The sequence below is a fragment of the Myripristis murdjan genome, chromosome 9 (genome assembly GCF_902150065.1).
Source record: "Myripristis murdjan chromosome 9, fMyrMur1.1, whole genome shotgun sequence".
In the NCBI taxonomy this organism is placed as follows: domain Eukaryota; kingdom Metazoa; phylum Chordata; class Actinopteri; order Holocentriformes; family Holocentridae; genus Myripristis; species Myripristis murdjan.
Window position 1 is genome coordinate 22307823 of NC_043988.1, and position 18834 is coordinate 22326656.

The 18834-nt window shown below is 45.9% G+C and overlaps 3 protein-coding genes across 3 annotated transcripts in view; 2 read left to right on the plus strand and 1 right to left on the minus strand.

The window, feature by feature from the left end:
- Positions 1–8: 8 nt before the first annotated feature.
- ndufaf2 (NADH:ubiquinone oxidoreductase complex assembly factor 2) lies at positions 9–13485 on the plus strand. Its single transcript, XM_030060042.1, has 4 exons — positions 9–123; positions 9633–9722; positions 10722–10762; positions 12202–13485. Exons 1-4 carry the CDS (start codon positions 9–11, stop codon positions 12439–12441), a joined length of 486 nt encoding a protein of 161 aa, XP_029915902.1. The 3' UTR covers positions 12442–13485.
- A 5-nt stretch (positions 13486–13490) lies between these two features.
- Positions 13491–14988, minus strand: smim15 (small integral membrane protein 15). Its single transcript, XM_030060043.1, has 2 exons — positions 14838–14988; positions 13491–14184 (listed from the first exon to the last, which is right to left on the minus strand). Exon 2 carries the CDS (start codon positions 14161–14163, stop codon positions 13939–13941), a length of 225 nt encoding a protein of 74 aa, XP_029915903.1. The 5' UTR covers positions 14164–14184; positions 14838–14988; the 3' UTR covers positions 13491–13938.
- A 2364-nt stretch (positions 14989–17352) lies between these two features.
- LOC115365348 (zinc finger SWIM domain-containing protein 6) overlaps positions 17353–18834 on the plus strand; it is a 52214-nt gene continuing 50732 nt past the window's right edge. The window contains exon 1 of the mRNA XM_030060314.1: positions 17353–17808. Coding sequence (XP_029916174.1) covers positions 17382–17808 — 427 coding nt within the window. The 5' untranslated portion in view covers positions 17353–17381. The remainder of the gene's footprint in view (positions 17809–18834) is intronic.

Sequence of the window (18834 nt, forward strand, 5' to 3'; positions counted from 1 at the left end):
GGGAAAAAATGAGCAGGGTCGCAGGCCTGTTGCGGAGGGTGTTTGGAGTAGCCCGTGAACATGTTGGCACGGATCATTTAGGAAATAAATATTACATAATCCCTGAACAGAAGACTTGGACAGGTAAGTGTTGTAGGTTAGTGATATTAGCCACCCGTGATCTCTTCGAGAAACTCTGACCTCTACACACTCGTTGTGCAGATAACGCTAAACAAATGCTACGCTGATTTTTAGGCTGATGAGCTATCCTATTTCTGTAGACACTGACTGTCACTGGGGGAAAAAAAACTTTGTAGTTACTGCTGTCTGTGCTGTCTGCTACACTGCTTCACAGAGGTCCAGCTCAAAAAAATGTCACCTCGACCAAATAAGAATAAAATACATTAGTGTACAACAGTAGCATCAATATTTTACTGCTTTCTTAACAGAACATATTCAATACAGATGAGATTTATTTATTTTTACTGTTGTAGTACGACGAGGTTGCCAGTAGATGGCGTCCGCGCCTCAGTAACAGCGTTGCAATTTTAGAGTCTTTTTTTATGATTTCTCTGAAGGCGTTTAATGCAATTCACGCAAGTAAATATTTCAGTAATTAGGGAAGCAGACTCCGGTCACACAGATCCACTGTCACTGACTGGAGTAAAGACTCCCCCACATTTGGAGATTAAATGATTACTACTTTACGATGAGGACTTAGAAGGAGGTCATATCTCCCTACTGAGACATGGCAGTGATACAGTATGTAATGCATAAGCCAAGCAGCAGAACTGTGTCATCAGGCTAATCTATGGTGGGACGCCACCGGTGTCCTTCACTCCAACCCTGACTGTTACAAGGCCAAGGACAGCCTTGCAGACTGAATTTGAATGTGCGTCTTAATGTGAGTCCTTTTGCTGATGCCTAACTGTACTGTGCTGTGATTTGCATAGATGATTTTAAGGGATTATGTGGAGGAAATGAATATGTTGAGATGTGGGCCATAATAGGGTTCCAGCTGAGAAAGAGAAAGGATAATCTGTAGGTGGTCTTTGGTATCCAGCCACAGCAACTATGTGAATTTAGAGGGATGTAACACACTTCTTGTTTTGAGAAAGAGACATTTAGAAGATGGAGACACTGACATAACTGACTGTCAGACATTAAGGATACAATGGCTACGCAATGGCATTTTTTACCAGTTGACAAAAACACCTTGACCATGATGACTTGATGGTGTTTCATACCTATACTTCCACATGAATTTGTTTTTGGGGAGAAAGTTCTGTTGTGGAAGCCAGGCCAATGCCTTTTTCTCTCTATTGCTAAGAGTTCCTTTTGCTCCTTAAATCTTTATTGGCAGGTCTCCTTACCAGACTAAAGGCGATACAGTAGGCCAGGGGTCATAGGTCAAAGGGCAGGGCCTTTGCCTGCTTCAGACATGATAGTGCTAGTTACCTGCCATAGAATCATGAATAGCTTTTGGTAACAAAGGGAAATTTTTCATGATATTTGTCCAAGTTACACTGTTTGACCCGAGCTCTGCTGTTCCAGGTATTTGTCTAATGTGAAAGCTTGATTACACAGCACTAATATGGGAATCCTCTTAGCCAACATGAAACTTTATTTTGTCTTCCTCTCTTGGAGCCATTCAATATAGGCTAGACAAAACCCAGCATAGGCTAAATAGATAACATACAGTAGCACATACATTCAGTGGTGGTTCTCTGCTCTCAGGATATAACCAAGCTGTTGTTTTGTTGGAGTGGGACTGACCTCTGGTGGGATTTAAGGCTGGTTTGCCTCTGACTGAACTTGACTTTGTGCTTCACCTTTTCTCAACAGTTTGCAGGGAAACTTGCGCCCACCTCGTATTCATAATTCATTTCAAGGCTGTTCCTCAGCCCCTGGCTGTCAGACTATTCAAATGAGACATCACAGAAGCCCATTTCTAGCACGCTACAGGCTACCATATCCACTCTCCAATCACAGTGAGTGACACTATGGAGAGGGTAGTCGACCTATGGAAATACTAGTTTAGAACAAACATATTCACAAGTGCCACACAGAAGGCCATACTACACACAGATACACACACACTCACACACACACACACACACACACACACACACACACACACACAGACACAGACACACGTGTGATAAACAAGTATTGTATATGACGTTCGCACTTAGATACTCACACTGTTGTCTCTTTTTTTCCTGCCACTTACTCCGTCCAACCTTGTGGAAGTAAAGTGGATGCATTATTCAGTCCATATGTCTTGCTAAAGCGAGCTCTTTTTGATCTTAAACTGATAGGCCAAGCGTGGGCTCAGGGCCTAAGGCATGGACTGCAGGGCTTTCCACTGCAGCACATGAGTAGTGGATAAGAGAGGATATGGTCTCTCTCTCTCTCTCGTGCTCTCTCTCTTTCTCTCACGCTCTCCTCTACCTACTGCCTCTATTCATTTGCCCATCCCTAGTGCTCAGTCCATCCCTCTCTACCTTTTTCTATGCTTTACTGCTCCCATTTTCTACCTCTCTCAATCTGTTAACTTTAGAAAACTGGGGCGTAAGTAATTCTGAGTGTAGTGGGCTTGGTTGTTTATGATGGAAATAGTCGTTAAGACAAAAGCAAAAAAGGAAACAACTCCTTGTTTTACTTGGTTCTGTCCTATCTGATTTTGACATTCAGACATAGCGGTCAGGCCTCTCCCTAGGTTGACCTCTTTTTGTTGACTTTCGCTCCAGTAAGTCCTTCCTTCCCTTGCCCCACCCCTCCATTGCTGCTTCTTGCTCTTCCTCCTTTGAAGCTAGTCCAGTGAAGATTTCTATTCAAAACATCAGAGTAAGTTCAGCAGTGTGGAGGGCTAGACCCAGCAGCGAGCTCCCTCTCCCCCTTCCTTAGATGCTTCTGCACATCAAAATGAATAGGCTTGGGTCTGAAGTACAAGTCTAGTGAGGGAGAATCTCTGACTCTACCCTTAGAAACGATCCAGCTATAGTGGCCCGCTGTGTGCTGCTGCCCCATAGAGAGAAATATGCTATAGGCTACGGAGCCCCAGTGATTGTTGTCTATGGCCAGGATACAAGAGAAAGCCACTGGCAATCTGGCCACTGGTCTTTAGAAGGCTTTTGCCTTGGTGTTGGGTCCATAGAGCTGAATAGAGAATCTATATTCCTCTCTGTGTCTGTGTGTGTGTCTCTCCCCCAGGCCCAGCTCTGCCTCTCACTGCACGGGGCGCCATGTCATGCTGCCCAGATGAAAGCAAAGCATTCTGTGGATGGGCTCATTCGTCTTCAGCAGTGGGTCTGCAGCTTTGACGCCTGCCTTCCCTCCTTTTATTTAGGAAGAGAGGCGCGTTGACATTATCGGCCGCTGCAGGCGCATTTGAAAATAATTGCCTGTATGATTGCTATTTTTCTTACCTCTTTGAGGAGGTGTAGCCTTTGTCTTGGAATCAATGGCTGCTCAATACTGGACAGGGGAAAGGCAGTTTCCTTTCATGTTGCAGTGAAAAGGATGTATTTTTAGCGCTATTCATTTAAGAGCTGTATGCCATGCAGTTTTAATCTATTGGTCCTCTCTGCTGTATGGAGAATGGAGGGGATTCAGAGGTTCTTCAGAGGTGCGCCATGCTGTTGCAGAGAAAGGAGGCATTGACTTGTCGTCCTATCACTATCCTTCTCTCTTTGTCTATTATTTATTTGATTCCCCAGCTATGTTCTATGAAGTGAAAAACTGAAAAGGCCTCAGTACAGCCTTTTCAGGATGGGTGACTCTGGGGACCAAAGGAGGAGGTGTGTGTGCATGTGTGTGTGTGTGTATGTGAGCCTGTGTGTGAGCGTGTGTGCACACATGCGTGTTTGTATGTGCATTTGTGAGTGTGTGTACTTGCTTGCCTGCTTGTGTGGCATGGTAACAACTGTGTTCTCTCTGTGTGTGCATTCGTATTTGCTCTGTATTTTGGGGGGAAAATTCTGAGATTCTGTGTTTTCTCTTCACTTCATGCCCTAACACACTTAGCACAACAACAGATGGCTGTGTGTCATCAGAGCGTTGAGTCAAGCCGCATATTTCCATGGAAAAAGTCACAGCGGAGAGAGACGAGGGTCCAAATGGCTGTTTATTCTGCCACAAGTCATCCCTAGGGTGTGATGAAGGAAGGTCTACCCTACAGTAGGACACCAAGTCACTGTTTACTATGAAAGTACACTGTCCAGAGCCTCTACAGTAAATCACGTTAATTGATCAGCAGCTTTGCCATGCATGGGGTTTAAATGAAGGTTGTTCAATCATTATAGGAACACTGAGTGTGTTTAGCTCATCTTTCTGTGTGCTGGTTGCCAAGTGCATGAATGTGTATGTGGTGAAACATCATGCTGTGGCTTAACTACTTCATTAAAAAGGCATTTAAATGATAGAGTCGGAATATGGGAGTGGGATAGACGCTCATTTATTTCCTATGCAAAAATATTAGAAATGAGCCTAGCTGCTGTATCAGAGCCCAAGACATTTAACAGGCCAATTAAACACTGCTGAGATGTATTCCGGAATTCACTACTGACTCCGCCCACTTTAGGCCTGACACATTGTGCTGTTGATTGTGATTGCAATGACGGACAGCCAGACTGAAAACAACAAATTAAAAGACAACCCCCGCGATTTGGAGTGGATGTGATTCACTGTCCATTGCACTCATCTCTCTCTCTCTGGTCAGATGGCCAGCTGGATGTTTTGACACCTCGGGGCTACCTGTCTGTCAGAAATTCAGCCAGGAAGACTGACGGACAGACCGACAGTCAAGCAGACGTCTCCTGAAGCCCGCCGCTGCTTATTCAATTCAGAATATTTTAATAAAGCAGACAGGCAGAGCGAAATAAGGCTAGGAGTAAGGAAGGGAAGATAAGGCTGAGAGAGACTTATAGAGGGTGGAAAAAAAAGGCGGGGGAGATAGAGTGACAAAGAACAAGGGGGATGCTGACATATGGGGTGAAATTATAGAGTGGGGGAAGAATGAAGTGAGTGAAAGTGAAAGGAGGGTTTCTGACAGAAAGAGGGTGAAATGAGTGGGTGGAACAGGCAGACAGAGAGAGGAAGAGAGAGAAGGTGGAGGTAGGTTAATGGAGAGAGAGAGGGGGACTGAAGGTGGAACGGGGGGAAAGGAAGGGGGTTGGATGAGAGTGATGGAGGTGAATAGAAAGGGGTGGACAGCTCAGTGTATGGACATCACACAGATGGGCCTCAGAGGAGCAAGGGGGGAGGAGGGCTTCCACACTGCTCCACGGCCTCACAAAGAACACTGACTTCCTGGCTCGCCATGGTTCTTTTCTGTAGCCCGTTGGACAGGATAGAGATTTAAAGAGGACGGGGTGGTCTAAGTCTGGGGCTACAGCACGGCATCCTTTCCACCCTTAAGTATGCCTGCGTTTTGTTAAAAGTAACACACCAGGGAAATCAGGGTTATTCTTTTCAGCATAGTATTACTTCACTATGAATTATTCTCCTCTGTTCTGCTCCGAGTCGCTCATGCCTCAGTGGGATCGACAGCAACAGGGACAAACAGAATGAGGGCTGAATAAAAACGAACACCAGCAGGCCTACTTTACGCTTTAAGCTCCTCCTCCCACCAGAACGGATGCAAAACAACGGCTGGCCTTTTCCCTCTAAACCTCATCTCGCGTCACTAGGCTCAGGGCTAACGGGTAACCATGGTTACGGGCCCCACACATCCCCCCATTTTTATTTTTCAGGAAAGGAGATTGGAGGGAGAGAGAGAGGGAGAGGGTGTCAGTATTGGTACCTGGTGCCCCCATATCACTGATGCTTATCGGATCACTCCATCTTCATAAAGCTGTCCATTACCATGCACACGCCGGTCCACTCAACTCCTCAGCACACGGCTCGGCTGGAAAGGAAAAGATTAGCCCTAATCTAGGGAGCCCGTAGGCCAAGGGGCTAGTTGCTCCAGCCAGCTCATATGTAGACACTGCTGTTGGCTTTTTGTTCCAGTACAGTGCCAGGCTTGAAACTCTCCACTTTATCTTGCACAATCGGGAATACTGAGCGAGCTGGTCTTTCTACAGTCTTCTGAGAGTGTGCTGGAATTGAATGCAATGCTGTTGCACATGGGAGCTTTTTGTCTGCACTGCAATCTGTTCTGACACAAGGGAAAATGGTCTTTCTCAGTATCTACATTGGTGGTGATGGCGGGGAGAGGTGTAAGACGTAGATCCACCAGTTTGAGTCACATGCACGTGGGCTCTGCCTCGATTCTGTTTTCTGTTTTCCTAGATGATGCCAGTAGAGGTGTGTTCCACTGATGCTGCCTCAGTAATCAAAGGCAGTGTGCTGGAGAAAGGCGCGCAGAAACAGAGACAGCACAAGAGGCCCTGAATGACATTGTGGAGGTGAAAAACCTCTCAGGTCGCCCCCAGCACTGCTCACCTGGGACCTGATGTGTGAAGCTGGGGGTTTGCATGTGTGTGTGTGTGTGTATGTGTATGTGTGTGTGTGCATGCCTGTATGTGTGTTGAAGCAGGTGATGGAGTTTAACAGGGTGTGTTCAGGGTTCAAAGAGCAGCCCTCGGAGAGCGTCACGTCTCATTCTAACGAACGAGTGGGATAGGCCTACCCGCTGTTTGATTGGCTCCCCCATCTTGCTGCCACGGCAACCCCTCATCCGTCCTGCCTCCCCTTTTTCCCTCCCTTCCTCCTTTCCTCCCCTCCCCCCAGTTTCATTGCTAGGCTCACAGATGAGTCGCGCTCAGACAGGTGAGATGGCTTATGAATATTTATGAAGTGGGATTTTATTCCTCCTGCCGCTGGCCCCTCCCCCTCTCAAACGCTGCGCTGCGTTTGTCCTTCACGGTAAGAGGCAGTGTCCTCGCTCCTGTCCCTCAGGTTAATCTGCCTGTTCTCTAGCCAGTTGTGTGTTTGGGTGTATGTGTGTGTGTGTGTTTGTGTGTGTGTGTGTGTGTGTGTGTGTGTTTTTGACTGGTAACTAGGTCCCCCCCTAGTGAGTGATGGGAAGGCAGACCTGTCACAAGGGGGCCCGCTGAGATAGAGTGCTCCTAACACCCTCCACACCTCTCTCTCCCTCTGTCTCTCTCTCTAGTAACAGAAGGTGGGGGAGAAGGAGGGCTAGTGAGGTGAGAGCACTCAGCTCTGAACTGTGAAGTAGAAAGATAGGCTACACCCAGTCTGACTGTGTCAAAGATCCTAGAATAAGAGTGGTTTTTAGGTTGCCTATTTTAGAAATTATGCAAACAGTGTGTCTTTTAATTCTGCAGTAGGGAAAGAGGAAGTCAGCATGCAGTTTTTTGCATTCTGTAATAAGCCCAATGTCCACAAGTTAGACTACTGCAATAGTATTTTTAACTGCAACATACTTTTAAACTGATGCTATGAGCTAATTTGTCTGTTTTGCTAAATTGTCTCTTTTTTTTAGAGAGAGAGAGAGAGATAGTTGGGGTCTTCTTCTTCTTCTTTTGAAGTTTCATGGTAAAGATGGCATAGCCCAGGCCTATGTCTTCTTTTGCAGTTGTCCCAGATCAGAGATTACCAAGAGAGCAAGATTCACCCCAATCAGACTGACAAGCCTGCTCCCAATGTGTATATGGTGGGAGGATCAGGCTTGTTTCATAAATATATGTACATATTTGTTATTCAAATCCAAGGATAAAAGCCATGGTGGAAGAGGTTTAGTCATGCTGCAAAAGCAATGAGACAAGAGGAGAGCCATGTTCGAAAGAGACAGAGAGAGGAGAGGGAGGATGCAACCTAGCGGAGAGAAAGAGAGAGAGAGAGAGAGAGAGAGAGAGGAGAGGGGGAGAGAGGAAAAGTGGGCGCCTCTCTTTATGCTTATTAGTTAGGCATTAGCTGTAGCTAAGTACATTGCTTGTGGGGACTGTATCATAATTGTACCATTTCTGTCTGCTGCCACCCACACCCAATGCAAATATGGATATGATCTGTTTATAATTAGCATACCTGTTAAATGTATTTGTTGGTATCGCCTAGAGAACACAGCCTTTTGTTTGTTGGCAGTTGTTTTTGTTCTACTATCCTGGGGGTTTTCTAGGAAAAAAAAAATCTCAGCTGACTTTTTAAGCCATACATGTAAACAAATAGAATGATCATAGAATGCATTTTATACACTGCTGGGCCGGTTTGCTGATAAGGCTGGGTTCGAAAATGCAGTGTTTTGTTATCACAAAAGTACGGCTACAGCGCTGGAGACTATGATGCCCTATAGTGACAATCTAGTGGGAACCAAAGCAGAAGTATACTAGCCTAATTAGCTGACCTGATTACAATATAGGCTGGATAAAGTATGGAATAGAACATCCATTCTCATAAGGCATAATATTCACAACAGAACCAGAAAAAAATATCAACCACGAATGTCGAAATTATTTTTTGGCTTCATTTCTATTTAGGTCCAAACCAAACAAAGCGTACACATATTTGGGAGAAACAAGGAGACACACGAGAAGCACAGCACAGCCGGCAGTACACACACACACACTTTTGCACTTCCACAGACAACCATCATTCATCCATCGCTGTGCTATAGCTATCTGTTATGGCTGAAGTAAACATTAAGGCCATCAGTCTGCGGCGTGCGTGGAGGTGGTTGGCTCCATTTGTCCATGTCCAGTCAGCTGCGGAGAGATGGTGATGGAATCCTGACAGATTGTCTGTGTTTTGGAGCGTGTTGTTTTCCTTGCCCATCCATTTCTCTCCTCCTAGCCACGTTCGCCATGCATCATCACTCTCTCTCCCTCCTTTTTCCCTCCTCCTTCCTGCCTCATCATTTCTCAGAGGGATGTGAGCGATGGATGGACGTCCGGTTACCTGCAAGGAAAAACTATGGAAACAGAGCACTTGTCATTAGTGAACACTGAAGCACCATACAAAGACATAATTCTGTCTCTCTCTTTAACTCTCTTTCTCTCTCTCTCTCTTGCTATTTCACCCACTCTCGCTCGCTCTCTCTCTGTGGGTCCCCCCTCTACCTCCGTCTCCATGTCATTGTGTGCCAGCCAAACTTGTCTAATCAGCAGATTCGACCAAAATAATTGGCGGTGGCCTTGCTGCTAGCGAGCGTCGTGCTGTATACAGATAGGGGAAGCAGCACTTAATATTCTACCCAGCTCATGCCTCTCCTGTTCCCTGTGATATCTGACCTCTTTTGTCTCCTGCTTGGCTTGATGTTGATTTTGGAGGGCATTGTTAGCCCAAGCGCTGTGATTGGAAGAGGTTGTCAGTGAGGGGGGTTGTGGTTGGTGCGTTAAGGGGGGCTGATTTGCATAAAGGCTTAGCCCAGATTTGGAGCCACTCAGAGAGATCTGAGGAGAAGGGCCCGAGGGCCACGAGGTAATCATCCATGGCCTGTCACAGCGCTGTCATCCCTCTGTGTATTTGTGAGTCTCTCTGTATCTGTGTGTGTGTGTGAGACAGACAGACAGACAGACAGAGAGACGGAAAGGGTGCACTGTGTGTGTATGTGTGTGTGTGTGTGTGTGTGTGTGTCTTCGTGTATGTTTGTATTCTTTTGTGTTTTGTATGCATCATTGTTGAGCATCGCTGTTCCTCCCTCACTCTCGCTCTCGCTGTTTCTCACTTTCGTTTGCTGTCTTTCCCAGGAAGGGTTGTCCGTGCCAAGCGGATGGTAGTGGCAGCCAATCCTACAGAATATCAATATATGGAAGGCAGCATTCCACTGGAGTGGGATGGTAAGTCAGGACTGCTGCATCGCTGATACATAGTTTGACTATCACTAACATGGATAAATGACATGTTAACAAAAGAGCTACCCAGCAGAGTACACAAAGTGCTGCACAAATCAAATAGAATAACAGATTCATGGCTGCATCTATTGGGGCCTAGGCTAATCCATTGATTTTTTTTTTTCCATACTGCAAGATGGGGGTTGGGAAAGCATATTCATGAGTTTATCAAAGACGCCTTCTGCTGGTGTTATACAACCGTACCATAAAATAGTGTTTCAAATTTCTTACAACTGGATACAAACTGTTCCCTCTGTCTCCGACTGGCTTTATCCACCTTAAACCCCTCATCCTGCTTCGCCCCATCCCTCATGCATTTTCATCAGGATGCAAATAAGAAACGGATAAAAGAGGCCCAGAATCCCTGCGCTAGCTGGAGGAAGAGTTAGAAAATCTCTCGCTTTCTGGCTCCCTTTAACCTGCTCTGCTTTGCAGCCAGCTCAGCCAAAATAGAGCTCCTTAAAAAGAAAAAGAGGATGACAGAGAGATCTACTCAGGGAGAACGGTTATGAGGAGAAGCAAGAGGGACAGAGGTATTGATAGAGAATGACAGAGTGTGTGCTTTTAAATTCAAAGATCAGAGAGGAGAGATGTGCACTTTCTCTTCTGAGACACAGTGCTCAGTGGCCCTACACTGCCTAGACTAAAGCAGTGTTTTTAGTTTGTTATCATGGGTATAGTTTGTATGTTTTACCACTGTGCATCTTTTCCCTGTAGTTCACCAAGTGTAATGAAACAAAACAAACTGAAAATCTTCAGCACAGTCCCCCAACTAGCTTGGTTACTCTGTAGTTACACCATGCCACTGGAGTTCCTTGAAACTGAATGATGCTGTTGCTACAACCTGTAAATATGACTGCAGGTTTTGTTTGTGCAGCACATGTTTGTGTGGGTGTTCTCACTCTTTCTTTCTCTCTCTCTCTCTTCCTCTCTCTCTTCCTGCAGCTTGGATCCGAGGCAGACGCAAGGAGCCCCCCTCCATCGAGGTGCGTCTCCCCCAGCCTCCCTGCTGTGGTGATGGTTGGACTCTAGGGGACTGGTTACAAGGGAGGGAAGAAGCAGAGAAGGAATGAAAAAGGCTTTGATTTGATTTCTCTCTCAGTTTCCAGCAGAATCCAGGAACTTTGGGGGACAGGTGTTAAAATAAACTGCAGCTGAAGTGCATTGATGCGAGACAGAGAGCAAAGACAGCCTCTGAACAAGGGGCTCACTGACACCATGTCCTAGTTTACTTTCTTTTTACCAGCAGAAGCCTGCATCTCTGTTTTTGTGTTTTATTTCTGGCAGTCTGTAACATAGGAATGGTGAAGGTGTGAAGTTTTTTCCCCTCATGCACCTCTCCCTGGGTTTAATGCTCTTTAAATGTGAAAATACTACAGATTATCTGGCCGGTGCAATGTGGGTCTATAGGAAATCCCTTGGAAGGCCAGTACCCAGGCAGCTCTCTCTCTCTCTCTGTCCTCTCTCTTTGCCAGTGGCCAATGCCATCCCCTCTTCTCCACTGCCAGAACATTCTATTCCAATTTTCTGCCTTGTGTCTGCCCAATAGAAGCCATCGACAGCTGGACAGTGTTGATGTGGCCAAGACTTCACTCCCAGCACATTACCCTACCCCTTGTCACGCTCCCTCTCTTCCTGGTCCAAGCCGACATAAATTGATTGGATTAAATCCTGTCATTAACAGGCTGGAAAAGCAGCTCAGTATGTTTGTCTCCATCCCCAAAGCAGGGCTTTTTGGCCACAGCTCTCCCCTCTCTTTTCCAGTCCTTTAGTTCTGCCAACACACAACAGCATTATGCCCAGTCCTCCCTTCCTTTTTGGCTCCCTGCGCAAGGGAGAGGCTAACATCACCGGACACTAGGCTGTAGCTCCAGTGGGTAACTGTTCCACCAGTGGACTGCATTCAGGTTGTAATTGTTTCCATGAGTTTGGATGGCTGATTACACTCCAAACGCTTCCTGTCATGTCAGAGTTTACCAGCCCTTTCCAAGTACTACATTTTTGACCAGAGTTTATTGGACCAGTATAGGTTAACTGAGCACGCTCTTTCTTTTTTCAGTCAACACCCTTCCTCAGAGTCAGCAGTTGCAGTTCCTGGAAGCTGCTTAGTTTATCTGAGCAGCGTTTTCTACTTTTGACTAGAGAGCAGTTGGAGTTATGTGCCTGTTATGTGCCAAAGACAAAACAATGGCAGTTGCTTAAGGAGGGAAAGTCATTACTTTTTCATTTGTCTGTGCCTTGTGGGACAGTTTGAAGAGTCCAGCACACAGCTCTCTGGTCACTGGCCAAGTTTTCTAATCTTCAGCCAACCGCCACCTAAATATTTTCCAACACCACCATAGACCGTTGTATTGATATATCTATTGGTGTCACAGACTACATTATGTAATGCACACGTGTATGTATCTGCCTGTATGTTGTATAGGAGCTGCTGAAGAATGAGCGCTACAGAGAAGAAATCAAGGTGAAGGCCAAGGATGTGGAGGAGAAAGATACAGCAGTACGAGCAAAGGAGTACGCAGAAGGTCTTGTGGCCACTCCCTCACAGACTGTAGCCAAGGGCCACGCGGCTGCAACTAGTTTTGGCAAGCCACAGATCAGTGAGGAGCCCACCAGCACGGCAAACACATTCCAGCCTGGCTCCTGGATGCCCAACAAGAAATAGACTGAGACATTGATATATATTTTTACACACACAAGATATTGCTTGACTCAAAGTCTCAGAGCTATTTTGTATCCAGTTATCTGGTCTGCTCAGCTTTAAGATAAGTCAAACACAAGGTTTGGCCTAATAATAAAAACTGAAATGGTTGAACCGCTGTAAGTCAATACTCCAAACCAAGAAATGCACTTTATAAAGCCTGAGAGAAATACTGAAGTAGGTCACTTGCACTAAATTGTGATTACCTAAGTTGAATTTGATCTGTACACTCTTCACCAGCTGCTGTTACAAAGCCAAAATACAAACCCAAACATAAAATATGTTTCAAATTCAAGCTAGTCAGGACAGATTGGAGTATTCAGCTACAGCTAAAGTAAAGATGTGCAGTTATTTTTTGATAAACCCTCAGACCACAATTATTTTTGACAGTAGTGAGATGAAAGGTATTGCTTATAACATACGCATGTGGCAAAGCTCATACAAGGCTGTGGGAAATGTTCATTATGTGGATAACAGTTTTTGTGTGCCGCAAATGGGTGCAAAACTGCAGTTGCGTTAAATTATTCTGAGTAAATAGTGTTCTATCTGGAGGTGGTGACCAATGGCTGCAAATAATACCTCATAGTCAATAATGGGATACTGTATTGATCCTCATTGGGAAGCATACGTTCTGTTTGACCTCCACTGGGAGGGTAAGTGTCAGAAAAGTACCTCTGTATGTAGTAGGTATTCAGCATTTTGTTCAAGACAAGATGGACACATACCAACACAAGTGTTTGAACTTGGGTTGTCCAGTTGAAAGACAGTCACTCACTACACCATCATGCTATACACTCATGAGGATAAACTGATTCCAGAAACAATTCAGGTTTTCTTAGAAAAAAGAAACTAGCAATTGGCAGGAATTGTTTGCTTATAATTATTCTTTCATTTTCTTTATTGTGTACTTCTTTGCAGCAGGCATTCAGAATTAGCTGACATTAAGTAAAAAGGCACTTGCTGTGATTGTTTCTTCATCAATATGACATTAAATTCACAATGAGTAAATTGTGTTTTCTTATTAATCACAACTTTATTGATTAGAAAGTAAATCATTGGACATTTTACTAGTGACCTGGAAGAAAAAATCCAGTATGCTCATTATATTATCAAATCAGCAAAACAGGGGATGCTAAAAATGGAATGCAAGGTGTTGCAACAGCTGCACAACAATATACCAGTGGATTTCTGCATAGAAACACATTATACAGATGACCACTGTGCTCTTGCTGACAAGAGTCCCATTGGGATGAGCCTCCTCCCGGCAGTACTGTCCGTCTCAGCACTGTTAGGCCTATGAGCCTGGTGTCCCTCCTCCTACCCCAGTCGAGAGGGATAGTGGGCCTGTGCTGAGGGTAGGGCTGGGACAAGGGAGGGCTACATGCCTGTGGAGTGAGGAGAGCCTTGAATGTGGCAGTTGCCGTCCCTCCTATTCCTTGCCCTCCTCCCACCCTCAGTGGCTCAGTCTCTCTTGGCCCTCTTGGCCTTGGCTATGTTTTCCTGACGTTTCTGCTTTTTCTTCTGTTCCCGGTCACGCGCCTCAATCATCTTGGCCAGTTTCCACGACAATAGCGCACTGGCAATGAAGAGAGGTGTGAGAGCCAGTATGACAGTGGTCAGGAAACCGTAGGGGTCCTTGGCAGCCCACTCCACCACATACTCTGCCCACGCCCGCAAGTCAATCATCCTGGGCACCAGCGACAGCTCCTATCAGATCAGAGCACAGGCAGTCAGGGAGAGAATGGTGATCAGCCAAAAACACAAAAGTGATGGAAAACAGTTGCATTCAGATTCAGTTCACCTCAAAATCTGATAGTAGATGCACTAGCTCGACACAGCAAGCTAGCAGTACACGTAGCAAAACCGTTTCATGTCATATCTTTGTTCACTGGTATCTCAGACATGATTAACTGTGTTGTCGAGATGATTTGTGAGCATAATGATGTTAGCATAATATAAATGGACACACAAACCAACCAAACTCCTTCGTAAAACTCCGTTATAGACATGCTAGTAACTGCTAGCCCCACCGGAGGCAATCTTAAGTGACGGAAACGTTACTTTTAGCTCAATAACTCTGTTTTATACACGCTCTACTCCAGCTATAGCTGACTAGCAAACAACGGGAAAGCAAACACACGCCCCGGTCTGTCATTAGATAAAATCTGCATTTCTGACATGAGGATGAGAGATTTGCACTGCTAGCTAAACCGCTCATCCTCAACGGCCTAACTTCGAAGCAAACCTACTCCTGGACACAAAGCGCCACAAGAGTGTCTGTAAATGCTACATGACTAAAAGTATGGGTTTTGACGTGACTTAGTGTTGGTATAAATAGGGTTAATAACAAAAATACTGACCAAATTCAGTAGTTTTCTTTATTTCCACGTAGCGTAGCAGCTCCACTCCCCGTCTGGTGCCAGGACTGGTCGCGGACGGTGCACTCGCGATTGGTTATGACGTTCCTCTCCCACGATGGGAATTGTAGTCCTTTTTCCTAAAAACACAAAACTGAGAAAAAGAAAGAAAACTATTGCCTTCTGCTGCACCGAACGCTTTGGGAAACTATTTTAAAGGTGAGCTTACCAAGCGGTAGTCTTTCTTGGTGAGTTTAACACGATTATAATCGGGTTGCGGATATACTCATTAAAGAGCTGTCTATACTTTACTAGGACAGTTCAGGCTGAGCCCCCACCTGTCTGGTTAGAGTCCATTTTATAAAGTCATCCTGTCGTGTTTTGTCTGCATTAATGTTTGTATTCATTGGTGTGCATTGTTTGTGTAGAAATTTAATATTTATATATTACTGCGACTACCACCACCACCACTACTACTACTAAATAATAATCATCATCATCATCTTGTTGTTGTTGTTGTGAATTAATGTTTGAGTGGTAATCAACTATCAGTTTTGAAACGCTGGAACAACAGGCCTGTGACCCCAAGGCTGCTGGTTCAGATCACTATATGGACTGGAGAAGTACAGACAAAAAGTGAATAAAGTTCTTGACCCCAGTGACAATTACTGTCAGGGTGTCTTACACAGCAAGGCACATAACCTTTGTAATTGTACTAGGCATCCTTCAGTGCGAAATACTCCGGGAACACAAAAAAATAACTCTGTGATACTGGAAAAAACGATGTAATCTCAATAATCCATTGGATAATTATTACAATTTAAATATTTTACTGATATGGGCAACAATGGACCTTACATAAGATATGAGTTATTAATCAACTTGGAAACAAAAAGAGAAATAACACCCTCTTGCTGAGGCAGAGACTTGTGATTATGTGTGTGTGTGTGTGTGTGTGTGTGTGTGTGTGTGTGTGTGTGTGTGTGTGTGTGTGTGTGTGTGTGTGTGTGTGTGTGTGTGTGTGTGTGTGACAGGTCTGCCAGAGGACTGAACTGACAGATGATGCAATAACTTCACTTTTACAAAAAGATGAAAACTGTACTGGCTTCTGAGAAAGATGGCTAACATAACAAAGGAGGATCTGCTGGCTCTGTGAACTTCCTGTGGGGAAGTATTGAAACCAAATCAGGTTAGGCCACATCTGCTCCGTCCATACGGCATGGATCACTTTCTGGGCAGTTCAAAGGCCAGCCTTTTACTCACAGAGGAAGAAGTGGGGCAGCTGGGAACACACGCAGAGGACAGACAGACAAGCAAACACACACTGTGGGCTACCAGCATAGCTTTGGCCACTTTTAATTGACAATTCAGAAAAACACTCCTCCTATCCAGATCTGGATTCTTGTTTGTTATATGGTTATAATAATTGGTTTCTGCTGTATGTATCTGTGTGTGTGTGTGTGTGTGTGTGTGTGTGTGTGTGTGTGTGTGTGTCACAGGCATAGAGCCAGGGGGTGGGCAGTGTGGCCACACCCTGGCCCCTGATGACTATTTTGCTCCCTCAGAAGTATATAGTGGGGACCCTCTCATGACACAGCTATGGAATCAACAGACACAGAGGTGGTACATAAAAATGGCTGCGCTGGTATTTATTGTTTGCTAGCTCCACCAGTGGTGTGTGTCATGATGGTTGCAAGTCAAACCACTCGTCTGGCTAGACCTCAAAGAATTTACAGCATCCTTTGATTTAGCCTTTTCTGAATAAGGGGTGATAGACTAAATTAGATGAATGAGCGAGTGGGCTACAATATGTGAAACAGACCTCTTATAATGATGATCAATTTTGTCATATATGAGAGAAAAGGACAGAGTAAGTACAGAGTTTACTTGGAACTGCCTATAGGCTGTAGTCTAGCCGGCCTACCATGCTTTAAACAGCTGACCAAAATGACTGATGAATGACTAGAGAACACAGGCATGTCCATAGCCCTATATCTTCATGTCCCTCCTCCCACGCCCTTTCTCTCTCTCTGACAGCTGAGAGGCCTTTGGACTGGAGCCTTGAAAACAACCCTAGCGATGTTATTGAGAAAGGCAGAGCCCGCGGTAGTAGTATAGACTCCAAAAGAAAAAATTCAACTCTCTTGCCCCCTTTTGCCCCTGTGGGAAACTGCGAGACCGCCCCTGGATTAAGTCCCCGCCTTTAAACTCAAATAAGAACGAAACTTCAAAGGCCGTCGGCCGCCGGGGCCCCGCCCTCGCGCTCCCGAACTGCTTCACAAAGGATTTGCCGACGTTCGGGAATTCCGCCTCCAGTTCCTTTTATAGCGCCACTCGTGCGCTGGCAGCTCTCCAGGATCCCGCCCATCCCGGTTACTTTGACAACACAAAGGACTTCACGGAACTCAGAGGCACCGCCTACTTTTCCAAATAAGGGCAGTCTCTCCATGTACGGCAAACAATCGGTGTGAGATTGCCCTTTTCTCTTCCTTATCCCGTTTATATGATCGGAGAGGAACTGCGCTTCAGGTTGGAAGCGGTGCGATCATGGCCGAGCGAGTCCAGCAGCCCCCAGCCAAGCGGCTCTGCTGCCGGCCCGGCTACAACCCGGCATGCAGGCAGGGGCAGCGGGCTGGAGGAGTCCTGTGTGGCGGAGCGGGGTCCGCTCCAGGAGGGTCGGGAAAAACGCACAACCCCGAGTCGCTGCTCGACATCGCGGCGCGCAGAGTCGCGGAGAAGTGGCCGTTCCAGAGGGTGGAGGAGCGGTTCGAGAGGATCCCAGAGCCCGTCCAGCGGAGGATCGTATACTGGTCATTCCCGAGAAGCGAGAAGGAGATCTGTATGTATTCCTCTTTTAACGCCGGAGGAGAGGAAAGTGGGACTAGCGGGGACAATAATGACGAGACCCAGCTGCCTTTCCTACGGGGTGTCACTCTCCTAGAGGGTGGCTGGGTGGACAACGTATTGCAAGTCGGTAAGTGGGCTGCAATAAGCGGCTTATAATGCAGGGAAACGGACTATAACAAATAAAACATCTAATCCACACTGTTTGGCTTTTTCCATGGAAACGTGCCAGGCTTTTAAAGGGCTTGTGTTTGCCTTCCGTATTCTTGTCTATTATCAAGCACGCAGACTATTTCTAAACCAGTCTACCCTATAGCTGTGTGAGAACAGCCTATTTTCAGAGAAGCTCGTAATAGTAGCCCACTTCTCCTTGTTTTTGCCCAGTGAGCTGCGCGCATTGAATTGCCCTGAGCCATCCCAACTGGAAGCTTAGCACTTTGTTCCTATTTCTGTGTCTTTCCAGCTCTCCATGCCCCCACCAATGGGTACACAGACAAAAGCCCCCTATATCTTTTCACCGCTGGCTAAATAGAAGATATTTAGAAAGGGTGGGAGGGACGGCGATTTAAAGCCACAGTGCTTCTATTTTGTTTGCCAAACACCTTTGTGAGACAGATTGAAGCTTTTCTGCTGCCTTCCCAATATTCTATGAAAGCCCAAGCTATAGGAGGCTCTTAAAGGCAAGGATGCATTTTTCTCCCAGCTGCATTATTTGTGGTAGAGCAGGGAGTAAACAGAGGTGCTGTGGGCTCAGCAACCCCCCTGCCTGACTGCTTGCCTGCCTGGCTGCCTGCCTGCCTTTGCCAGAGCCACAATATTTCACTGCATTCGTCAGTGCAATAGGCTCAGCTGTCAATCCGGCTCCCCACCCTTGGAAACGGTTCAGGATTCTAATCCCATTACCCTCCCCAGTTCATCTGAATCTTAATGCATTCTGCAAACAAGATTTTATGCATGATCTTCTTCCTCCTCCCTCTCTCTCTCTCTCTCTCTCTCTCTCTCTCTCTCTCTCTCTTTCTCTCTCTCTCTCTCTCTCTCTCTCTCCCTCCCTCTCTCCCCCTCTCTCACACTCTCTCTCCTTGGCTCACTATCCCTCCAAAGAATCTGTGTGGAGATGGCTTCAGCTCTTGTGGGCTCAGAGAATGTGCAGTGCACA